The sequence below is a fragment of the Trichomycterus rosablanca genome, chromosome 1 (assembly GCF_030014385.1).
Source record: "Trichomycterus rosablanca isolate fTriRos1 chromosome 1, fTriRos1.hap1, whole genome shotgun sequence".
Taxonomy (NCBI): domain Eukaryota; kingdom Metazoa; phylum Chordata; class Actinopteri; order Siluriformes; family Trichomycteridae; genus Trichomycterus; species Trichomycterus rosablanca.
Genome location: NC_085988.1, coordinates 21860733 through 21886554, shown reverse-complemented (window position 1 = coordinate 21886554; position 25822 = coordinate 21860733). Strand labels below are relative to the sequence as shown.

Genomic DNA, 25822 nt, shown 5'->3' with positions numbered 1-25822 from the left:
AGCGGTTTTCCAGGACAGGATCCACTCGGAACAGGCTTCTCCAGGGTCGACCAAAGAAGTTGAGTCACGTGTTCGGCGTCATATCCAGAGGTTGGCTTTAAAAAATAGACACATGAGTGCTGCCAGCATTGCTGCAGAGGTTGAAGATGTGGGAGGTCAGCCTGTCAGTGCTCAGACCATACGCCGCTCACTGCATCAACTCGGTCTGCATGGTCGTCATCCCAGAAGGAAGCTGACGCACAAGAAAGCCCGCAAACAGTTTGCTGAAGACAAGCAGTCCAAGAACATGGATTACTGGAATGCCCTGTGGTCTGACGAGACCAAGATAAACTTGTTTGGCTCAGATGGTGTCCAGCATGTGTGGCGGCGCCCTGGTGAGAAGTACCAAGACAACTGTATCTTGCCTACAGTCAAGCATGGTGGTGGTAGCATCATGGTCTTGGGCTGCTTGAGTGTTGCTGGCGCTGGGGAGCTGCAGTTCATTGAGGGAAACATGAATTCGAACATGTACTGTGACATTCTGAAACAGAGCATGATCCCCTCCCTTCAAAAACTGGGCCTCATGGCAGTTTTCCAACAGGATAACGACCCCAAACACACCTCCAAGATGACAACTGCCTTGCTGAGGAAGCTGAAGGTAAAGGTGATGGACTAAACCCAATTGAGCACCTGTGGTGCATCCTCAAGTGGAAGGTGGAGGAGTTCAAGGTGTCTAACATCCACCAGCTCCGTGATGTCATCATGGAGGAGTGGAAGAGGATTCCAGTAGCAACCTGTGCAGCTCTGGTGAATTCCATGCCCAGGAAGGTTAAGGCAGTGCTGGATAATAATGGTGGTCACACAAAATAGACACTTTGGGCACAATTTGGACATGTTCACTGTGGGGTGTACTCACTTATGTTGCCATCCATTTAGACATTAATGGCTGTGTGTTGAGTTATTTTCAGAAGACAGTAAATCTACACTGCTATACAAGTTGTACACTGACTACTCTAAGTTATATCCAAGTTTTAGTTCTATAGTGTTGTCCCATGAAAAGATATAATAAAATATTTGCAGAAATGTGAGGGGTGTACTCACTTTTGTGATACACTGTATGTATGTTTGTGTGTGTGTGTTTTGCTTATGCTTGTGTGTGCGTGCATGTTTTTGATTACACTTGTGTGTGTGTGTGTTTACGCTTGTGTGTATATATGTATGTGTGGGTGTGCTTTGCCTATGCCTGTGTGTGTTTTTGCTTATGCCTGTGTGTGTAGTTGCTTATGCTTTATGTTTGTGTGCACTTATGCTTGTGTGTGTATGTGTGTTGGCTTATGCTTATGCTTGTGTGTGTGTGTGTGTGTGCATGTTTTTTTTCTTATGCTTGTCTTGTATGTATATGTATGTGTGTGTGTGCTTACACTTGTGTGTATATATGTATGTGTGTGTGTTTTGCTTATGCTTGTGTGTGCGTGCGTGCATGTTTTTGATTACACGTGTGTGTGCTTACGCTTGTGTGTGTGTATGTATGTATGTGTGGGTGTGTTCTGCCTATGCTTGTGTGTGTGTTTTTTTGCTTATGCTTGTGTATGTGTGTGGTTGCTTATGTTTTATGTTTGTGTGCACTTATGCTTGTGTGTGTATGTGTGTTGGCTTATGCTTATGCTTGTTTGTTTGTGTGTGTGTGTGTGTGTGTGTGTGTGTGCGCATATGCATGTTTTTGTTCTTATGCTTGTCTTGTGCGTATATGTATGTGTGTGCACTTGTCTTGCACGTATATGTGTGTGTGTGTGTGCACTTATGCTTGTCTTGTGCGTATATGTATGTGTGTGTGCACTTCTGCTTGCGTGTGTATGTGTGTGTATATGTAGGCTTGTTTTTATGCTTGTATGTGTGATATATGTGTGTATAGTATATATTTTTTGTGGGGGTGTGTTTTTTCTTTTATGTGTGCGTGTGTAAGCGTGTGTGTGTGCTCGCGAGTGTGACTGGTACAGGAGGATCAGGAGAACAAGGACAGCGTGATTGTTATTGTGCTGTTTGCGACAGCGATCGATCGGCGTGTTTTCTCTCTCCATCAGCTTATCTCGGTGCACAGATCGAGCCAGATGTATGTTAAACAGCACTGCAGGCTTGCTGATGCTGAGCAGATGCAGTGACACCAGATGTGCGTGCTCATACACGCTCCGGCGCTGAACAAACACCCGCGACCGTAGCCGCCTCTTTTTGAATTGAGATAGCGAAGGAAGACACGGAAGCTCGGAGCAGAATCCTAATGTGCTAAATTACAATAGCGTTTTACTCCCACCTGAAAACTTTGGGCTCTCACTGGCGGTTTAGCAGTCGGCGTGGTATTCCAGCTAACATTAGCAACCTCATTTCAGTCGAATCACGTCTTGCACTCCTTTTAAGATTTTACAAGGGTTTCATTCTGAAGAACCAAGCTAATGTTAATGTGTATTTGATTTGGCACCATTTTTACACCTGATGCCCTTCCTGACCCAACCCTCCTTAATTTATCTGGACTTTGGACCGGTACTAAGAGCGCTCTGACAAGTAGTCCTCCCAACAGCTAGGCTATTCGACCCTAAACCCCACCCCCTAGACATAACCAATCATGCCTGTGTAGCCGATAGCACCAATACGGTACTGTAATCCCTTACTTAGCAGCCAAAGTGGCCAAGGTACTCTCCTGGAGAAGTGTGGAGTGCTCTCTTCAGGTCAGGGGTCTGTATCATGCAGGGAATAATAGCCGTCCCTGACTCTACAGTGAGAGGTATGAGGTAAATAAGTAAAAAGGCCTTCAAGTAATATAGCCAAGGACTTTACTTTCCTAATACAGACGTAATGATGTCAATGGTTCAGACATGATTGGCTGTCGGCCAGCTGGTCATTCATACAGGCATGATTGGCTATCAGCCAGCCAGTCATCCATACAGACATGATTGGCTGTCAACCAGCCAGTCATCCATACAGACATGATTGGCTGTCAACCAGCCAGTCGTCCATACAGAAATGATTGGCTGTTGGCCAGCCAGTCTTCCATACAGACATAATTGGCTATCAGCCAGCCAGTGTACCATACAGACATGATTGGCTGTCAACCAGCCAGTCTACCATACAGACATGATTGGCTGTCAACCAGCCAGTCATCCATACAGACATGATTGGCTGTTGGCCAGCCAGTCTTCCATACAGACATAATTGGCTATCAGCCAGCCAGTCTACCATACAGACATAATTGGCTATCAGCCAGCCGGTCATCCATACAGACATGATTGGCTGTCAACCAGCCAGTCGTCCATACAGACATGATTGGCCCTTGGCCAGCCAGTCGTCCATACAGAGAGCGCCTTGGATGATACTTGAGGTCTTTGAAGGCACTTAAATAAATAAACCTGACTTGGCTTGACTTGACCATGATCGTTCCCTTTTAAAATCTACTGGCGGCCTAGTTGGGACAAGTTGGAGTTTGGCTTATGCCGCCCAAAATACAGCTTGTGCTTTTTCTTCGCCCAACAAATATGACCCTCTAATATATGTCAACAATAGTCCCAAGTGAGGCGTGTTCCCCCTGCCACCAAGTTCCTCATTATATGACTGTTGGGGTTTACAACAAGTTCAGACTGCTGTGCCAATAATGCTGCTCCAGCTAGGTGTGACGGCAACCTGTCGTGTTTGCAACTCACTATGGACTTTATCACAGACTGGACTGAACAATGAAGAACTCCAATTGTTGTTGTTTTTTCTCTTCACTTGTTATAACTTTTAGTTAAAATTATTTTTGTTTGTATAGTTTGTGTAAAATCCTATTCATTCAAATGATTCTCCAGGCCACCCAAGGAGGATGGAGGTCTTTGGTGAGGTTTCTTCCTCTAATTTAAGCGAGTGTTTCCATGCCATTCGCCCTTAGCTTGGGGTTTTTGGTCTGTCGGTCCTGTTATCTGTAAAGTTGCTTTTGGACAATGTCTATTGTATAAAGCGCTATACAAACAAATTTGACCTGACTTGACTTGAACTCTGTCTCTCTTCTCAGATGACTCCAAATTTCCCGAGGCGGTGCGTGTGCTGCTGACCTGGGTGGAGCGCGGGGAGGTGAACCGCCGCAACTCCAACAACTTTTACTCCATGATTCAGTCGTCCAACAGCCACATCCGGCGACTGATGAACGAAAAAGCGGTGCACGAGAAGGAAATGGAGGAAGCCAAAGAGAAGTTTAAGAACGCCCTGGGAGCCATCCTAGTACAATGTGAGTGCTGCCTACGCCACACGTGCCATCCACGATTTGCTTTTCACGCTGCAAAAGAGATTCACTCAGCAAACGGACGCACTCACTCGCTCACTCAGTCACTCATCACATGAGCTCTCCACACATTTAGCTGCCTTAATGGAAAGCATAAAGTGGCGGCACTCCGGGCGTGATTGATATAGTGCGGGCACACACACGCACGCGCACAAAATGCCTGAGTCAATTGTTCTGCAGTGTTTGTGGGAATGGGAGTACATTTACTCTAGCATGAAGTGATGTTCAATGAGATAAAGGCCACTAGACGGCAAGTGGATTTTATTTTATTTGTACAGACTCCTGAACAGACACATTTTAGTATGATAGATAATATAATGCACAGTGGCTGCCCACAATACATACAGTATATAAGTTCAACTTATTTCTATAAATACATGCTTTTCTTACCCACACAAAACCCTCCACAGAAAATAGAGAGGATGGGACGGCTGGTAGAGTGGGTGCCTCACAGCAACATCAATCTTGGGGAACTGGGTTCAGTCTTTGCTCCTTGAAATGCTCTTTCCATGGCTGAATGGGTTTCCCTGCAAAAGGTGAATTGGCTTGGAGTTAGAGACTGGCTCTTAGGTGGCGCAGTGGTCTGTTACACTAACCTACAACTGCTAACGCCCAGTTACCAATCTCAGTGTGCTGTCAGCCAGCCAGTCGTCCATACAGACATGATTGGGTTTTGGCCAGCCGGTTATCCATACAGACATAATTGCTGTCAGCCAGTTCGTCCATACAGACATGATTACCTGTCAGCAAGCCGGTTGTCCATACAAACATGATTGGCTGTCGGGCCAGCTGGTCGTCCATACAGACATGATTGCCTATCAGCCAGCTGGTCGTCCATACAGACATGATTGCCTATCAGCCAGCTGGTCGTCCATACAGACATGATTGGTTATCAGCCAGCCGGTCGTCCATACAGACATGATTGCCTATCAGCCAGCTGGTCGTCCATACAGACATGATTGCCTATCAGCCAGCTGGTCGTCCATACAGACATGATTGCCTATCAGCCAGCTGGTCGTCCATACAGACATGATTGCCTATCAGCCAGCTGGTCTTCCATACAGACATGATTGGTTATCAGCCAGCCGGTCATTCATACAGACATGATTGCCTATCAGCCAGCTGGTCTTCCATACAGACATGATTGGTTATCAGCCAGCCGGTCATTCATACAGACATTATTGGCTGTCAGTCAGCCGGTCGTCCATTCAGACATGTTTGGCTATCGGCCAGCTGGTCGTCCATACAGACATGATTGCCTATCAGCCAGCTGGTCGTCCATACAGACACGATTGGTTATCAGCCAGCCGGTCATTCATACAGACATTATTGGCTGTCAGTCAGCCGGTCGTCCATTCAGACATGTTTGGCTATCGGCCAGCTGGTCGTCCATACAAACATGATTGGTTATCAGCTGGCCGGTCATCCATTCAGACATGATTGGTTATCAGCTGGCCAGTCATCCATTCAGACATGATTGGCTATTGGTCAGCCAGTCATTCATACAGACATTATTAAGCCAGTCATCTATAAAGGCATGATTGGCTGTCAGCATACCGGTCGTCCATACAGACATGATTGGCTATTGGCCAGACGGTCGACCATACAGTACAGACATGATTGGCTATCAGCTAGCCAGTCATTCATACAGACATGATTGCTATTGGCCAGCCTGTCATTCATACAGACATGATTGCCTGTCAGCCAGCCAGTCGTCTATACAGACATGATTGGCTATTGGCCAGCCGGTCGTCCATACAGACATGTTTGGCTATCAGCCAGCCAGTCGTCCATACAGACATGATTGTTTATCAGCCAGTCGGTCATTCATATAGACAAGATTGCTATTAGCCAGCCGGTCATTCATAGGGCTGGGTATCGCCACTAATTTCCTGGATCGATTCGATTCCGATTCACAAGGTCCCGATTCGATTCGATTCGATCTTCGATCTTCGATTTTCGATTCGATTTTCGATTCAATTTCGATTCAACACATTTAGGCATATTTAAGTTACATTAACAGGTTTTGTTTAAATATGTACAGATGTTCAGAGAACGAATGTGATAATTGTACAAAGAACACTTATTATTAAAAATATTTGTGTATTTTGTTTACATAAATAATTCAGCATGAAAAACACTGGCTGGTCACGCGAAATTAAAGGGGGTAACAGATTTCCGTGTGCACCGTAAAAAGGGGCGTATTTAAAAGATCGATCTCGCGTTTATATGAATCGATATCGGATCGTTCAAATAAAGATCGATTCGAATCGAAAAATCGATTTTATAAACCCACCCCTAGTCATTCATACAGGCATGATTGGTTATCAGCCAGCCGGTCATTCGTACAGACATTATTGTCTGTCAGTCAGCCGGTCATCCATACAGACATGATTGGCTATCGGCTTTCCAGGGTATTTTCACCTTGCACCCAGTATTTCCCGGTGAAATCAGACCCGCCCCAACCCTGACCAGGATAAAGTGGCTGATGAAATGAGTCAATGAGTGAGTGAATCTGTATTGTGGTCAGTGAATATAAATGATTAAAAAATGATATTATTTTTACATAACAATGCTCCTCTAGCAGTAGGCAGTGTGTGATATGTCAAAGTTAGACATGTTGCCCATGTTGTTCCATTTTCTTTGTTTACCCCAGTTTTATTCACATTTCTGTAATACTGTATACACCTGGACTGAGGTCAGTTCTCAATAAAGCTAGCCACATTTGAGAACTATTAAAAACTAAATGAAATGGAAGGATTTTCAGTCAAAAAACTGAATTAGACAAATTAAAATTGAACTTTTATCAATGTAGGTATTCAATTAGTGACTGGAATCTATTTGTTGACAGCCCTGTAAATGCAACAGCCTGACTCCCTGGTACAGAGCTGCTCTACCAGGTCTCCAGACTCAATTCAGTATACACTGACAAGGCATAACATTATGACCACTGACAGGTAAAGTGAATAACACTGATAACTGGGAAGGAGGCAAGCTGGCGAAGGCAGTGTGATGCTTTGGGCAATATTCTGCTGGGAAACCTTGGGTCCTGCCATCCATGTGGTTGTTACTTTGACACGAACCACCTACCTAAGCATTGTTACAGACCATGTACACCCTTTCATGGAAACGGTATTCCCTGATGGCTGTGGCCTCTTTCAGCAGGATAATGCTCTCTGCCAAAAAGCAAAAATTGTTTGAGGGGCAAAACAACGAGTTTGAGGTGTTGACGGCCTCCAAATTCCCCAGATCTCAATCCAGTCAAGCATCTGTGAGATGTCCTGGACAAACAAGTCCAATCCATCACAACTTACAAGAGTTAAATGATCTGCTTCTAGCATCTAGCGTCCATGCCTCGACGGGTCAGGGCTGTTTTGGCAGCAAAAAGGGGACCAACACAATATTAGGAAGGTGGTCATAATGTTATACCTGATCAGTGTATAGGGGGATAGTGAATCACAGTCTGTAATCCTGTGCTTTCATTCTTTGGAGACCTGGTAGAGCAGCTCTGTACCTGGGTGTCAGGATGTTGCATTTACAGGGCTGTCAACAAATAGATTCCAGTCAGTAACTGTATACCTACAGCGGTTCAAAGGAAACTTTTAAATAATTGTCATGTCATTACTACACCGTTATCGCTTTGTGATGGTTGGCTGCACGGATGGGTTTCGTGTTGCTGATAATGCATTTTTAATCATTTCTACCTCAATTTTAAATTCATAATATCAAATTTCGCACTGATTCTCATCCATATTGGGATTGGACCCCAGTCCAGGTCCACACACACTGTATGTTGTTATGGTGCATGCTGTGCTGTGAGTCTCTGTGGATTAAGGAGGTAAGTGCTCCAGAGGTCCGATCCAGCCTGGAGCTGAATTCAGATGCAGGTAGAGTATACAGACTGCATCAGCAGCACCCTTACGTCTAACTAGCATACAGAATTGGCTGCCTAAGCATTAGCAGGTTGAGTCAGTCCATGAGTAAGCAGTTTGATAGCCTCGGGACAGCACTCCTGCTGCGGATGAGGTAGGCGGGCGTAGAGTTACAGTAAGTAAGCATCTAGAAGATTAATAGAGTCTTATGTTTTTGTTTTATAAATGGTTTACTGAAATGAGTAGGCCTGGATGCCTCATGGCATGTTTGGAAAAGGGGATTTCAGACCATCTTGGCAACTTCTGTAGCAGTTTCGTCTCATTTAGAGTCAAAGTAAAAATATGTTTATGTGCATGTAGTTTTCTTAAAATGCTGTATGTGACACAATCATAAAAAATAAAAAAATCATTTAAAAATGTTTTTAATGAAATAGTATTGATTATTTTAATGCATTTTTTTAAATGGTCATGATACAAAATAGAGCAGATTTAAATCTTTAATCAGTAAAATATGATTTTCTTTATACTGTCATGAATTACAGCTGACAACAAATGCTGGTATGCTTTTAAGAAAAGAGTAGGCAAGGTATACATTTACATTTACATTTTCAGCATTTAGCAGACGCCTTTATCCAAAGCGACTTACATTACAGTTACAGTATATAGTTTGAGCAATTGAGGGTTAAGGGCCTTGCTCAAGGGCCCAACAGCAGCAACCTGGCAGTGGTGGGGCTTGAACCAGCGACCCTCTGATCACTGGTCTAGTACCTTAACCACTAGGCTACAGCTGGCATAAAAATACCCTTATTTATTTATTTATTTATTTTATTGGGAGGCATAGTAGCGCATATTAGCTAATGTTGGTACTGTGCAGCTCTAGTGACCCAATAATATGATCCCTATTTCAGAATAAAATAGGGATATGTTTCAAAAGCCACTTCTGAGTACATTCACCACTGTTCCAAATGTTTTCCATTTGGTTATAATGACTATGTTGTAGCCCTTGAACCTTTGTAACCTTTTTTCCAACTGACATATGTTACGGGGCTCAAACGCCTCGTGTTGTGTTTTCCCAGATCTTAAATAACGGTCTGGTGGGACCCAAAAGCAGATTTGAAAAATCGCAGTGAATGAGATTCGAACCGGGATCGCGGGTGTTAAAGAGCTTTGCTCTACCCGATTCGCTATGGGCTTGGTTAAAGTGCTTGTGACTTTAAACTACTTAACGGTTTTAAATGATAACCCTTAAATGTAAACAAATAGCAGAAGATATATGTGTATTTATATATATATAAAGGAACTGTGTGTTTGTTGAAAAAAAGGGAAAACAGAGAGGAAAGACTGACTGAAATAGCGGAGACCGCAACTTGATAATAAAAAATAAAAGGTGTGGTTTCGAACCCCGCACGTCAGCGTACTGAGCTCGAGAGACTGAGGCACTAACCACTACTCTATAGGGTAAACTAAAGAAACAGCGATCTGAATCACTTATTAACATATGCGCCTCAAACAGGCGGGAAACGAAACAAAGGATGCCAAACAAACCCAAAAAAATACACAAAGAAAAACTAATCTGATGAGCTACCCGCTGGCTGTTGGGTAGTCGTTTCAGAACTCAAAGAGACCTCAACAAAGGTGTGAGGTTACTAAAGAAATGATAAATTACTTTACTTTTCTAAAACTGTTTCAGTTATTTAAACAGGGAGATAAACAAAAAGGTCTTTCTTTTAGGGGAAAACCAATGTTCCCGAAACAGAGAAAAAGAGGACGAAAGATGTCTTTCTTAAGAAGAGAATACCAAATTACCGGCGAGGTCTGGTATTACTACATTAACACAAGACTCTGCGCCGAGTGAGCCGTGCGCAGCCTTTATAAAGGTGCTGCACAGCTGATGTCAATCAGCTTAATTATCCCTGGGTGTGGCTCGCGGTCTCCCTCTAGTGGTGGGAGGATGGCGGTGTCTTACAGGACCCCCTCCCCGAGGGGTGTCTCCTGACATCCCCAGGCCGGTCACTCGATCCCGGTTAAAGGTCCGGATGAGATCGGGATCGAGAATCTGCGCTGCCGGTACCCAGGAACGCTCTTCCGGGCCATATCCCTCCCAGTCCACCAAATATTGGACTCGATTTTGGACTTGTCGGGAATCGAGTATCCTATTTACTGTGTAGGCTGGAGAACCGTCAACCATGCGAACAGGGGGAGGTTTTGGTGATCGGGTCCCAGGGGAACACAGGTATGGTTTGAGGCGGGAAACGTGAAAGGTTGGATTAACCCTGAACGAGGGCGGGAGTTGCAACCTGTAGGAAACTGGGTTGATGCGTCTGACTATTTTGAATGGTCCAACGTATCGAGGCGCCAGTTTTCTGTTGCTGACCTTCAGAGGTAAGTCTTTTGCGCTTAGCCATACTCGTTGGCCCGGGCGGAAAGTATTTCCCAACCTTCTCTTACGGTCTGCTGTGCTCTTCCGTGAGGTTGTTTGGGCTACCAGGACCGCCCGAGCTCGTCGCCAGGTGGACCTGCAACGGCGTACCATATGGCTGGCTGACGATGTGGCCAGCTGAGTTTCCTGTTCAGGGAACAGGGGAGGTGGATAGCCAAACTGGCACTCAAAGGGGGACATGCCCAAAGAGGAGTGCCAGAGAGTATTGTGGGCGAATTCCGCCCACAATAGGTGATCCGCCCAGGTGGAGGGGCTGGTTGAAGCCAGACACCTTAGCGACTGCTCTAGATCTTGGTTCACCCTTTCAGTCTGCCCATTGGACTGGGGGTGAAAACCTGAAGAGAGGCTGACAGAGGCCCCTAGGGAAGCACAAAAAGCTTTCCAAAATTGGCTAGCAAACTGAGGACCCCTATCTGAAACCAGGTCTGTGGGCAGGCCATGATACCGCACAACCTGTTGAAGGATGAGGTGGGCCGTCTCTCTGGCTGAGGGAAGTTTGGGCAAGCCAATGAATCTGGCGGCCTTAGAAAACCTGTCTACCACCACCAGAATTACTGACAGGCCTTTAGAATTGGGCAGGCCAGTGATAAAGTCCAGAGACAGATGTGACCATGGACGATGGGGAATGGGCAAAGGGTGTAACAACCCTGGTGGCTTGGCTCTGGAGTCCTTGTTGCGTGCACACGTTTCACACACAGAGACGAATTGCCGGATATCCCGAGCCATATTAGCCCACCAGAACCGCCTCTGAATTAACTTCAGGGTGCGAGTAGCTCCAGGGTGTCCTGCGAAGAAGCTCTCGTGCCCCCATTGCAAGACCTGAGTCCGGGCTGATGCGGGGACATACAGGCAATGGGTAGGGGTTCCCCCTGGGTCGGGTTCGGCTAGAAGGGCTCTCTTGACTACTTCCTCAACTCCCCAACGCAGCGGTGCCACTATGCGTTCTGGAGGAAGGATGGGTAATGTTGGTCGGGCTTGTGGCTCCTCCCACTGTCTGGAGAGGGCGTCAGGTTTGGCGTTCTTGGTGCCTGGCCGGTATGAGAGGGTGAAGTCAAAGCGACTAAAAAATAGCGTCCAACGGGCTTGCCGGGGGTTTAGTCGTTTGGCTTCCTGAATGTATGCAAGGTTCTTATGGTCCGTCCAGACCAAGAACGGATGTTTGGCCCCCTCTAGCCAGTGCCGCCACTCTTCGAGAGCCATCTTGACTGCAAGGAGTTCTCTATCTCCTACACCATAATTGCGTTCAGTAGGCGTTAGGCGATGGGAGAAGTAGGCGCAAGGATGAAGTTTCCTGTCCACGCCCGAGCGCTGAGAAAGGATTGCCCCTACCCCTACCTCGGAGGCATCTACCTCCACTAGAAAAGGAAGTTGGGGATCAGGAAGATGAAGAATGGGCGCCGAGATCAGTCTACGCTTAAGTTCGTCGAACGCCTTCTGTGCTTCGTCTGTCCACCGAAAAGGTCCTGGCACTTTTCGGGTAAGAGCCGTCAGGGGCGCTGCGACTGACCCAAAACCTCTAACAAACCGTCGGTAAAAGTTGGTAAAACCCAAAAAGCGTTGGACCAGCCGGAGAGAGGTTGGACGTGGCCATTCAGCCACAGCCTTGAGTTTAGCAGGGTCCATGGCCAGTTTGCCCTGGGAAACCACAAACCCTAGAAAGTGGACCTCGGGTATGTGGAACTGGGATTTCTCCAGTTTCACGAAAAGGTGGTTCTCAAGGAGTAGTTGAAGCACTCGTCGTACATGGCCGACGTGTTCCTTCACAGTTTTACTAAAGATGAGAATATCATCAAGGTATACAAAGGCGTAGAGACCAAGTGTTTCTCGGAGGACCTCGTGGATCAGGCGCTGAAAGACAGCTGGTGCGTTCATCAACCCGAACGGCATGACCAAGTATTCATAGTGACCGGTCGGGGTGATGAACGCTGTTTTCCATTCATCCCCAGATCTAACTCGCACGAGGTTATAGGCACTGCGAAGGTCTAGTTTAGAGAAAACAGACGCTTGTTGCAGTGTCTCGAAAGCAGATGTCATAAGGGGCAAGGGATATCGGTCTTTGACTGTGATTTTGTTAAGGCCTCTGTAATCGATACAGGGCCGTAGGCCTCCGTCCTTCTTGCCTACGAAGAAAAAGCCCGCTCCAGCGGGAGAGGATGAGGGTCTGATAAAGCCTTGGGCTAAGGCTTCTTGGACGTACTTCTCCATTGCTGTTCTCTCGGGTCCAGAGAGAGAGAAAAGGCGCCCCCTAGGGGGAGATGTGCCCGGTAGCAGATCAATGGCACAATCGAACGAGCGGTGGGGGGGTAGCACCTCCGTCTTCCGTTTACTAAAGACTTCTCGTAGGTCATGGTAGGTCACCGGAACCTTGCTCAAATCGACTGGTTCTTGAGAGAGGCTGCCTGGGTGACACCTAGGAGCCAAACAGGAGCCCTGACAATATGGGCCCCAGTGTCGGATGGATTTGGAAAGCCAGTCGATTCGGGGGTTATGTCTGACCAACCAGGGGAATCCTAGGATGACCGGCAAATCCGGCGCTTGCGTTAAAAAAAATGAAAGTGACTCCGAGTGTTGACCTACACTCACAGTAATGGGTCTGGTCTGTCTTTTGATGGCCCCAGACCGGAGTGGGAACCCGTCAATGGCAGCCACCGGTAGCGGTGTCACCAAAGGTTCCATGGGTAGCCCTAGTTCTAGGGCCATTGTGAGGTCCATAAAATTACCTGCGGCGCCGGAATCTATGAAGGCCTGCAATCTTTTTTCGGCGCGCGAGTTGTTCCAGCTCAACGTGACAGGAAGGAACAACCCACTGGACCTGGGGCCTAGAACTGGGCCTACCCTGGGGCCCCCTACCGGGGGTAGGCCTGGCCTTTTACTGGCCTGACTGGACACTGAGCCAGCTTGTGGCTTCCCTCCCCACAGTACATGCACCGCCCCCCCTGGCGACGTTGCTCAACCTCTTGGGGAGTCAGGTGAGCCCGCCCAATCTGCATGGGCTCACCTCCTTCGGAAGAGGCCGCAAGTCGGGGGCGGACAGGCGCTTCCTCTGGGGTCAGGGCTCGTTGTGCCTTCTTATTGGTCCGCCGACGCTCACGTAGGCGGTTGTCAAGTTTGGTAGTGACCTCGTACAGGTCCTCCAAACTGGCAGGAGGGTCTCTGGTGGCCAAGAGGTCTTTAAGGTCCTCATTAAGCCCCTGTTGGTAGACGGCCATCAGAGCCTCCGAGTTCCAACCACTCTCCGCTGCCCAAGTGCGGAAGGAGATGGTATAATCGGCGACTGAGAGTGAGCCCTGCCGTAAATTCAGAAGGGCTGAAGCAGCTTCGGCACCTCGTACAGGACTATCGAAGGTCCGCTTCATAGCTGCGGTAAAATCCGCAACGGTGCTACAGTCAGAAGACTTGCTCTCCCACAAGGCTGTAGCCCACGTTAAAGCTCTGTCCGTGAGGAGAGAAATCATATATGCGACCTTGGCTCCTTCAGTGGGGAACCGGGTGGGTGCTAGTTGGAATGTCAGGGAACACTGAAGCAGAAATCCCCTGCATGCCCCTGGTTCACCACTGAATCTAATGGGTGCTGGTAGCATGACGTCCTGGTGGATAGAGGGGAGTGGCTGATCAGGTGAAACAGAAGGTGTCTCCTCCTTGGGAGGGGAGTTTAACCGTTGGACTGCCAATGTTAGTTCATGCATGCGTTGGGCCAATTGGCTCAGCGCCTCCTCATGCTCCCCTAACCGGGTTCCCTGGGCTGTTATGGCTTGCTGCAACCTATTCCTGTCTGCTGGGTCCATGCTGGCAGAGTCTTTCTATTACGGGGCTCAAACGCCTCGTGTTGTGTTTTCCCAGATCTTAAATAACGGTCTGGTGGGACCCAAAAGCAGATTTGAAAAATCGCAGTGAATGAGATTCGAACCGGGATCGCGGGTGTTAAAGAGCTTTGCTCTACCCGATTCGCTATGGGCTTGGTTAAAGTGCTTGTGACTTTAAACTACTTAACGGTTTTAAATGATAACCCTTAAATGTAAACAAATAGCAGAAGATATATGTGTATTTATATATATATAAAGGAACTGTGTGTTTGTTGAAAAAAAGGGAAAACAGAGAGGAAAGACTGACTGAAATAGCGGAGACCGCAACTTGATAATAAAAAATAAAAGGTGTGGTTTCGAACCCCGCACGTCAGCGTACTGAGCTCGAGAGACTGAGGCACTAACCACTACTCTATAGGGTAAACTAAAGAAACAGCGATCTGAATCACTTATTAACATATGCGCCTCAAACAGGCGGGAAACGAAACAAAGGATGCCAAACAAACCCAAAAAAATACACAAAGAAAAACTAATCTGATGAGCTACCCGCTGGCTGTTGGGTAGTCGTTTCAGAACTCAAAGAGACCTCAACAAAGGTGTGAGGTTACTAAAGAAATGATAAATTACTTTACTTTTCTAAAACTGTTTCAGTTATTTAAACAGGGAGATAAACAAAAAGGTCTTTCTTTTAGGGGAAAACCAATGTTCCCGAAACAGAGAAAAAGAGGACGAAAGATGTCTTTCTTAAGAAGAGAATACCAAATTACCGGCGAGGTCTGGTATTACTACATTAACACAAGACTCTGCGCCGAGTGAGCCGTGCGCAGCCTTTATAAAGGTGCTGCACAGCTGATGTCAATCAGCTTAATTATCCCTGGGTGTGGCTCGCGGTCTCCCTCTAGTGGTGGGAGGATGGCGGTGTCTTACAACATATATATTTTTTCATATTTTCCTCCCAATCTAGTCGTGTCCAATTACCCTGATTGCATTACGCTTCCCCTTTTACTGATGTTTATCTCCACTCCTAAATGAGGAGAGCCACAACTCACACGCCCCCTCCGACATGTGTGCAGTACCAACTGCATCTTTTCACCTGCACAAGACGAGTTCATATGTGAATCAGCTTTGTTTACGGAGAGCCACACCCTGATCCCATAATTCCCCATCTCTGTGCAGGTGCCATCAATCAGCTAGCAGAGGTTGTAATTGCACCAGTTATGGGAAACCCCTTCCAGCACTCTCCCTGTGAACAAGTCAATCATTGTTTGCTTAGGTGCCCAGCCTGCCAGTTGCAGAGCTGAGATTCCGATGAGTTTGAGATGTCAGCTCTGGTGTGCTAGCGTGTTTTACCCCTGTGCCACCTGAGCGCCCAACGTATTTTAACAATTTTGGATTGTGTCTATGGTCAATCCCTTAAACTCTTGTTTAGGAGCTAATGTTACCCAAGAAGGTTTGGCTTGCAATAGGCATTTCATATTTGTCACAAAGGTGATTAGTAGGCTTATTAAGGTGTTTTCTAAGTTCCTCTACAGTAAATACACCAAACCACGTCTTTATGGACCTCGCTTTGAGCACAAGGTACAGGAACAGGAAAGGAACAGGGTCTTTCCCACACTGTTGCCACAAAGTTTGTAGAGGTCGTAATTGCACCAGTTATGGGCAAACCCCTTCCGGCACCCTCCCTGCGAACAAATTAATCATTGTTTGCTTAGGTGCCCAGCCTGCCGGTAGCAGAGCTGAGATTCGAATCAACAAGTTTGAGATGTCAGCTCTGGTGTGCTAGCGTGTTTTACCTCTGTGCCACCTGAGCGCCCAATGTATTTTAACAATTTTGGATTGTGTCTATGGTCAATCCTTTAAACTGTTGTTTAGGAACTAATGTTAACCAAGAAGGTTTGGCTTGTAATGGGCATTTCATATTTGTCACAAAGGTGATTAGTAGGCTTATTAAGGTGTTTTTTGAGTTCCTCTACAGTAAATACACCAAACCACGTCTTTATGGACCTCACTTTAAGCACAAGGTACAGGACCAGGAAAGGAACAGGGTCTTTCCCACACTGTTGCCACAAAGTTCGTAGAGATCATAATTGCACCAGTTATGGGAAAACCCCTTCCGGCACCCTCCCTGCCAGTAGCAGGGTTGAGATTCGAACCAACGAGTTTGAGATGTCAGCTCTGGTGTGCTAGCACGTTTTACTGCTGCGCCACCTGAGCGCTCGACGTATTTTAACAATTTTGGATTGTATCTATGGTCAATCCCTTAAAGATCTGGCTTGCAATGGACATTGTCACAAAGGTGATTAGCAGGGTTAATAAGGTGTTCCCTGAAGTTTATCCACAGTAAATACACTAACCATGTTTTTATGGACCTCACTTTGAGCACAAGGTACAGGACCAGGAAAGGAACAGGGTCTTTCCTACACTGTTTGTAAGTTTAATGGGTACCATTTATTTAATAAAGTGTAATTAATTTTGTGCACCTGTTTAGCAATTGATGCGGCTCTAATGTCTGAACTCAATAATCAGGAAAGACCAGGGGGCTTTAGTAAGCCTGGGGGGTCCTGTTGCATTTAATTAAGCAAAGTAAAAAAGGAATCACTGGTAATGTGATGGGAAAATCAGTAGGATATTGGCACTTTGGAGATTTTGCACACCACAAAAGTGCAAAGGACAACAGTCACTACGAAAGATTCAGATTTAGTTGTTAATGCAGATCCTGCTGAAGTGAACCAAGGTGAGGGAGCTCCCACCACTAGTTCACTTGAAGTAAACCCACTACATCAACCAAAATCAGAAAATACCAAGATTTACACCTTCATCATGGATTCATTGAATTTTCCATGAGCAAGAAGACAATACCTTCTGTCATCCTTGCTGAATAATAAAATTAATAATATTGAAACCCAAGTCGAGTGGGTCCCAGAAAATTCCCAGATTTTTTTTTAAACAATGTGCAGCTTTGTGACCTGTTTAAAAACGACCATATAGTGATTTTATTGCTATAAAATAATAAAGGATACATTAAATAACAAATTCCTATTATAAAAATATTAGTTGTTAGTGACTCATGAATGCGGTGCTCTTTTAAATATGCACTCTACCTCTCTGCAGGCCTCAGTGCTGTTCAGTTATGTGATTGATTAGATGTAGGCTGATCTGTACTGAGTAACGGATACGGTCAGAAGTGCTCTGTCCAACACATGAGCAGCTGTATCGAGCATCTGCCTAATACCCATCGATCTAAACAGCTTCTTTGACTTTGAAAGACACCGTAATATGGCCTGAGGTCTGATTGTAGTCTAGGGGTACCAAGACCTTCAGCTCGCTGTACACAAGCCTACCAAAATTATCCTCTATATGTTTCTAGAAAGCCATTTTGACCTGTATAGATATTTGTGAAGACTTCATGGCTTTCCTGTTTTTGACTTCTATAAATGTCATGGCAAAATTGGATCTTGGACAGAGTATCTACAGAACCAGTGCAAGCATGCAGTCGGCACCTAAATAGCGTGATATTCTGCACACGGTGGAATCCGCTCTGAGAATCCACCGCTGGCTAGTGTAAAGACGCACATTTACAGGTTTGGGAAGGGGCAGGTGCTATTTTGCTGCTCTCCTCAACCAGCGTCACTTTGCTGGCACATCGGTCTAATGCACTAGCCCACAACTGCTGAGATCCGAGTACAGCTCTCAACTATGCTACCAACCGGCCAGGCACCCACATTGGAAGAAAAGGTCCAAAACTCAACTGCAAGCAAATAAAAGAAGCAGCCAGTTTGTTTGTTTTATTAGGATTTTAACATCATGTTTTACACTTTGTTTACATTCATGACAGGAACGGTAGTCACTCATTACACAAGGTTCATCAGTTCACACAAGGTTATATCGAACACAGTCATGGACAATTTACTTAAATTGATCAACTAAACTGGTTAAAAGCTGGTTATATCTGGTAAAAAGCTTGTTGGTGCAGGTAACAAAAATAGGCTTGACAAAAAGCCAGGGTTGTTTAAAAGCCAGTCAAAGGTAGTAGAAAGCAGCCAAAAACTGGCAAAAGGCAGATCTTGCAGAATGCTAATCAGAGTTGGTGGAAATCTGGAAATAGTTTGTACAAAATAGTGTAAGAATTTGTGGAAAGCTGGTCAGAGTTGATATACAGCCAGCCAGAGATGTTGGAAAGAACAGAACTGACAGAAAGCTGGTCAGCCCCTTAACCCAATATAAACATCTTCCTTTAAATGACAATGGTGCTTTTTATTGCTGTACAAATAAGGCATAGAGCTCATTTAAAAAAGCTATTCAAAGCTGGTGCAAAATGGTCAGAGCTGGTGAAAAGCTGGTCAAATCTGGCTGAAAATTGGTTGGAACTAGTGGAAGCTAGTGGTTAGAGATGCTTAAAAGAAAACTGTTCAGAACTGTTGGGAAACTGGTTTGAGAGTTGGTGAAAATCTGGTCAAAGCTTGTAGAGAAAAAGGTCAAAGCTGGTAAAAAAAATGGACAGAGCTGTTGAAAAGCTGGTCAAAGTTAATTGAAACTTATTAGAGCTGTTGGAAAGCTGGTAAAAGTTGGCTGAAAGTCAGAGCAGCTGGTCAAAGCTGGAAAAGTTGGTCAAAGCTGGCCAAAGCTGGAAAATTTGAATGAAAGATTATCAAAGCTGTCAAAGCTGGCTGAAAGATGGCAAAAGCTGGTAGGAAAATGGTTAGAACTGTTGGAAAGCTGGTCAAAGTTGATTGAAAATTATTACAGCTTTTGGAAATCTGTTTACCAGTCAAAACAGTCAGAGCTGATGGTCAAAGCTGGAAAAGTTGGTCAAAGCTGGCAAAGTTGGTGGAAAAAGGCCAGAGCTGGTGAAAATCCTTTCCAAGCTATTGGAAAATAGTCTGTTGGAAAGCTGGTCAAAGTTGGCTGAAAATGGTTAAGAGCTGTTGGAAAGCTGGTCAAAGCTGGTGGACAAATGTTCAAAGCTATTAAAAAACTGGTCAAATTTGAATGAAAGATTGTCAAAGCTGTCAAAGCTGGCTAGAAGATGGCGAAGGTTGGTGGCAAAAATGGTCAGAGCTGGTGGAAAGCTGGTCCATTATGGCTGGAAATGGTAAGAGCTTGTTGAAAAGCTGGTCAAATCTGGCTGAAAAATGGATAGAGCTAGTGGAAAGCTGGTTAGAAATGACTGAAAGCTGGTCAGAGCTGCTAAACAGGCTGGTTAGAAATGATTAAAAGAAAACAGTTGGGAAACTGGTCTGGGAGTTGATGAAAATTTGGTCAAAGCTTATGGAAAAGAAGTGGAAAAAATGGACAGAGCTGTTGGAAAACTGGTAAAAAAATTTCAGATGGTCAGAGCTGGCAAAGTTGATCAAAAAAGGCTGAAAAATAGTCAAAGGTGGAGAAAATCTGGTGGAAAAAGACCAGAGCTGGTGAAAATCTTGTCCACGCTAGTGGAAAATAGTCAGAGCTGTTGGAAAGCTGGTCAAAGTTGATTGAAAATTATTAGAGCTTCTGGAAAGCTGATCAACAGCAGATGGTCAAAACTGGCAAAGTTGGTCAAAACTGACAAAGTTGATCAAAGAAGACTGGTCAAAGCTGATGGGCAAATGGTGAGAGCTGTTGGAAAGCTGGTCAAAGTTGGCTGAAAAAAGGTGAGAGCTGTTGGAAACCTGGTCAAAGCTAGTGAACAAATAGTCAGAGCTGTTGGAAAGCTGGTCAAAGCTGACTGAAAGATGGCAAAAGCTGGTGGAAAATGGTCAAAGCTGGTGGAATGCTGGTCATAGGTAATAGAAAGCCGAAAGATGTAGAAGGATATGCAGAACTGACAGAAAGCTGGTCAAAGTGTGGTATAAATCTTGACAAGGTTGACAGAAAGTGAATATCATAAAGGTTGATTTATTATATTATTATTGCTTTTTTGCTTAGGGGTCCAGGGGTTTTGTGCCTCTTAACCCAAGATAATCATCTTCCTTTGAATGACATTGGTGTTTTTTATTGGTATACAAATAATAATAATAATATTAAGGTAAACAGATTCATTGCAAAGTTCCTTCCACCCCTGGTAAATATGAGTAAATGGTTATAAGAAATGTATCTTTAGGTGAATTAGCTTCATATTACACTGAAGAAATGTGAAATCCAACCTTTAACTACAGTACAGTACATTTATTTTGAACAAAACCACATCCACATGTGCCACAAGTATTGACACTCCTGCATTTAATATTTTGTACAAACTCCCTGTACCAACAAAACAGCACTTAGACATATCTTATAACATCTTATTGGGTTGGAGAATTCAGAGCAGGGAATTTGAGACCATTCCTTTTATCAGAATCTGTCCAGACTGTCTAGGTCCTCTCTTGTGCACTGTCCTGTTTAGGTTTTCTATAGAGATGGCAGAAGCTTATTTTGTGTCCAATAAACCATTGTTGTGTTGATCTGGACATATGTTTTGGGTCATTGTCCTGCTTTAAGATCTAATAGTTGATGGCAGAGCCAGACAGAGTTTGACTCTTATTCTTGTATTCTATGGAGTCCACAATGTCATGTACCCTAACTAGGTTTCTAGGGCCTTTAGATGAAAATCACAGACACATCACAGAACCTCCAGCATACTAAACAGTAGGCATCAGGTTACCTATTTTTATACCAAGCCCAGCTTGAGTGTTTTTTTTTTTTTTTTTTTAAAAGCTTAATTTTTATTTTGACTGACCATTTAACATGAATTCTACGTGCCTGCAGCATTTAGCAAGCTCCAGGTGCTTACAATCATTGCCAGGTGACAGGAAAGACGTTCTTGGGGATTCTTAGGGATCCAAAAAGTGATTCTTGGGGATTCATCCTCTGCCATTTGCTTGGCACAAAACAAACTTGGATCCCTATTTAGGCAGGTTTGTCACAGTTCCAGTTGAATTATTGCACTGACTGTAGATCTGGGCATTTTTGATTGAGAAGCTATTTTATTATAGCAATTCCCTGAATTATGATAGTCATCACACCTTTCTTTTATTTGAATTCTTTGTTTTCTTGTCTTTCCAATGAGGAAGAATGATTAAGAGAATTTCACCTCTGTGTAACCTCATATATATACCCCCGTGAAACAGAAAATCAAGTATTACTGTTTAAAATTTCCTGAACACTCTGATTCACTTCAAAAGTAAAATGTAACAGGGGAAAATGATTGTTATTTAGATTTCTCAGAGGTGTCAATAATTATGGCCTCTAAATAAATGTAGTACATTTTTTTTATTGTGAGATTAAGCAAATGCATCAAATGGTGGCACTAGGTGTATTAATGTGTATTAAGGTGTATTGTGGAGAAGACTTCCCAAGCCTTTACATTTTATTTCTGGAATGTTTTATGCACCTACTGTAGATTTACATTAGTTTGCGTTCTACATCACCACTATGTATCCAAGATGATACACAGTTTTTGGCCACACAGTTCATGTTATGATCATCTACAGTACAGGCCAAAAGTTTGGACACACCTTCTCATTCCTGTGTTTTTTCTTAATTTTTTTTAAATTTTCTACATTGTAGATTAATACTAAAGACATCCAAACTATGAAGGAACACATATGGAATTATGTAGTAAACAAAAAAGTGTTAAACAAACCAGAATATGTTTTATATTTTAGATTCTTCAAAGTAGCCATCTTTTGCTTTAATGACAGATTTGCACACTCTTTGAAATTTTCTCAACCAGCTTTATTAGGTTTCCACCTGGAATGGTTTTCAATGAATGTTTGTGCCTTGTCTAGAGTGAATTTTTGGAATTTGTTGCTTTTTTAATGTGTTTGAGACCATCAGTTGGGTTGTGCAGAGGTAGAGTTGGTAAAATATAAAACATATTCTGGTTTGTTTAACACTTTTTGGTTCACTACATAATTCTTCATAGTTTGGATGTCTTCAGTATTAATCTACAACGTAGAAAATAAAAATAATCAAGAAAAAACATTGAAGAGAAGGTGTGTCCAAACTTTTGGCTGGTGTGTCCAAACTTTTGGCCTGTACTGTACATCTGGGGTGCCAAACTCATTTTCACAGAGGGCCACATCTGCATTATGGTGACCCTCAAAGGGCAGATTGTAACGTATCCTGCTGTGATTGCAGTCTGCCTTTTAAGTCTTGGACAATTAGTTGTTTTTCTTGGAGGCTAAATTCTGTGTTTGGTGTCAAAATGACATTTATACTGTATATTTATAATGTATAAATATTCTTAACAAATTCTTATACATTTATTATTGTACTCCTTTACCACAGACACAGCCTCATAACACAAGAGACGTACCTTTTTTTTTTTCTTGAAGCACAAACTTGTATTCACTTTCCCATCTTTCATTAAATTACCTTCCTTCTGCTTAAATTTTCTCTTCTTGTACATTTTGGGATTATTTGTAAATATTTCTCAACATCACTTGTTGGAGAACTGCCTCAGTTAAACGCTGATGTTGAAACACTGCCATCTAGTGGCGGGATGCGGTCACTTTGCGGGTCACAAAATCGGCATGCATTGTGGGAGATGCAGTTCATGTACGATTTTACAGTGTATTTTAAGACAATTGTTCTCCCCTTGCTAAAAGTTTTTCCCCTTTCTCAGCTAGACAGACAGACAGCTCCCTCCAAAATACAGTTACGTCGGTTTTATTTACTTCCCAACTGTACACCGTGTGCATCAGAATGGAGTAAAACTACAAAGTACAAACAATAAAAACTTAATACAGTACATGCACATAGCTATAGTGTTACATCTAGTACAATATGAAATCAAACATGAAATAGCGCTAACCAGTTAGCATTCTGTGTGAAAATACTAATTGCTATAGTAATGGTAACAACTGTATTTAATTACGTAATTACTGTAAATTCGTAACTGAAACGCTGTAACATACTCGCTAAACATTTACAAACAACTGAGAATATAAATGTCTACTACTTACAGACGATGGTTCTGTATCGGATTGCAAGTGAATTAACTTCTATTTATTACTGTTTACGCTTCTGACTTTAAAGTGACATGGCTCTTTAGCAAGGTCAAAGTTAGTTAATATGACTACGATGTCAACGGTTGCCGCTTAAAGGCGCAGGTGTCCCATTAAATTATAAGTACGTCTCTGTAACTACTCGAACCATCACAACAATCATACGTCTTTTAAGCTCTCGCGGGCCACATAAAAGGACGAGGCGGGCCGGATTTGACCCACAGGCCTTGAGTTTGACACATGTGATCTACAGTATATTGTAGATCTTTTGGTGCTATTTTTATGTCAGGGCAAACAAGTTAAATAAAAAAGCTTGGCACATTAATACTGTGTTCTTTAAAACCAAGTGATGTTTGTATTGATTTATTTTTTCTATGAGGAAAAAATCACTGACTGCATCATATACCCTAGAGCACCTTTACTGTCTATAAATATTTAAAGATGAGTGTAAGCCAACCATGCTGATGTGGCAAGTGTTGCATGAATAAGTTTAGCCCTGCATATTTAAGACCTGGCATATTATTAAAAACTGCTGCCCTTGAAAGATTTTCGCTAATGGACACTCAAATTAAAAAGAGAAGAAGCAGAAGAAGAGGAAACTACTCAGAAATGGCCTCTCTGTCGAGTGTTTATTCTAAGAGCTGTGCAAAGAGGTCTGAGAATATTGATTTTTCACTATTCACTGGAGTCAGCTTCAGACAGCTTCACACATGAATGAAGTCGGTACAGCCGATGATACGTCAGCTCTATTTCATCAGAGGAAAAAATATTTCAGCCATCCCTCCCTCACACCAACTAAAAACTCCAAAACCCTCACTCGTCTCACCCGGCCCTTATGTACAGTGTTATTGATGAGTCGTAACAGCTATGCCTGATTAGAGCTGAAACTGAACTGTGTAGGATTGTAGATCTTCACAAGTACAATCAGTTAAGACCTTCTTCCATCAGCCTTACCATCATTCTGCTCTCACGCTCCCACACATGCACAATCATGCTATTTTTCCTTCTGTGGAATCGATCTCTCCCGTCAAATTAACGGAAGCTGAGGCCGCTATCGATCTCGCCTGGGTACTCTCACTCAGGCTTGCTTTCACCTCAGACTGAACAACCCTACGGACACCTCCGGCTTTATTAGGTTCTAACCGTAAAGAGAAGAAGCAGAGATTGTACGCTTGTAAGCAGTTTTCTTGACATTCTTAAGCTTCAGAATAATCTTCAAGGCTCAGCAGATGCTTTCAACATACGTGCTTCACAGCAGCTCTTAGACTTGCAGGAGAAAATTTATTTTATTATTTTAGTGGTAGTGAAGCCTTCAACCATTGTTGGTACAATGTATTTAATATACTGTACACTGTATGTCCAAGAAGGGTGGCACAGTGGGTATCACTGTCACTTTACAGCAAGAAGGTTCTGGGTTAAAATCCCAGGGTCCTTTCTGTGTGGAGTTTGCAAGTTCTTCCTGTGTCTGTGTGGGTTTCCCCCGGGAGCTCCGGTTTCTTTCCACAGTCCAAAGACAGTCAGGTTAACTGGAGATACTGTACTGAAATCATGTGTGTTTGTGTGTGTGTTTGCCTTGTGATGGACTGGCGACCTCTCTGGTATGTTTCCTACCTTTTGCCCAATGAATTGGACCCACCTTAACCCTGAATAGGATAAAGCGGCAGAATAACAGACGATGGATGGATGGATGGATGGATGGATGGACGGATGGACGGACTTATAACAGCAAGGGAAAGTAACACAAACCAAAAAAATAAACACTATAAAAGTACAACACTGATGGAGCTACTGGAGAGGCTGCCGCTTGCGATGTCGCCTAGTGAATAAATTAATGTATGGCCAAAAATATGTGAACACTTGAACATGAGCTTATTGGACATTTGAATTTCTGTTATTATTCCTTCCTTCCTACTTGTCTAGAAGTTTGCCTCAAAAGTGTGTCTTTTATTTGGCTCTTGATCTCTTTGTTAATGTTTTCCTGGCAATCACTCACTAGTCTTGTTTCAGTTTTGGTTTGGGTGTTTTATTACTCTTAATTATTTTTTATTTATTCAGTTATTATGGTTTCTTTGAGATTTGTGGCTTTTCAGCTACAGTATTGTTTAAGCCTGCTGAGAATGGGTTCAACTCTATAACATGGCAGGTGTGGGGTTAAACCTGGCACCTCTATTTATGATACACACTAAATACAAAAAATATACCCATTAACTTACATAAACTAGCACCATCTGTTCTATGTTATGTGGTATTTATGGTATTTATAGATGGTATTTATGTACAGATGTACAAAAATTGAAATGGGAATGAGAAATGTAAATAAATAAGATTTTAAATCATTATTATATAGTACAGATGTACAGGTATTGTACAAGATATTAATTTACATAGTATGTGTACAAGTGTGGTGGATATCAAGTGTATAAAGTGCAGAGTGCAGACTGGGTTGTATGGGGTGT

At 43.7% G+C, this 25822-nt stretch overlaps 1 protein-coding gene across 3 annotated transcripts in view; it reads left to right on the top strand.

Annotated features, from left to right (window-relative positions):
- The window catches only part of enox2 (ecto-NOX disulfide-thiol exchanger 2), a 616994-nt gene that overhangs the window by 519619 nt on the left and 71553 nt on the right, over window positions 1–25822 (top strand). For all 3 annotated transcript variants that reach the window (XM_062990318.1, XM_062990353.1, XM_062990367.1), the window contains one exon: window positions 4016–4228. In XM_062990318.1, coding sequence (XP_062846388.1) covers window positions 4016–4228 — 213 coding nt within the window. The remainder of the gene's footprint in view (window positions 1–4015; window positions 4229–25822) is intronic.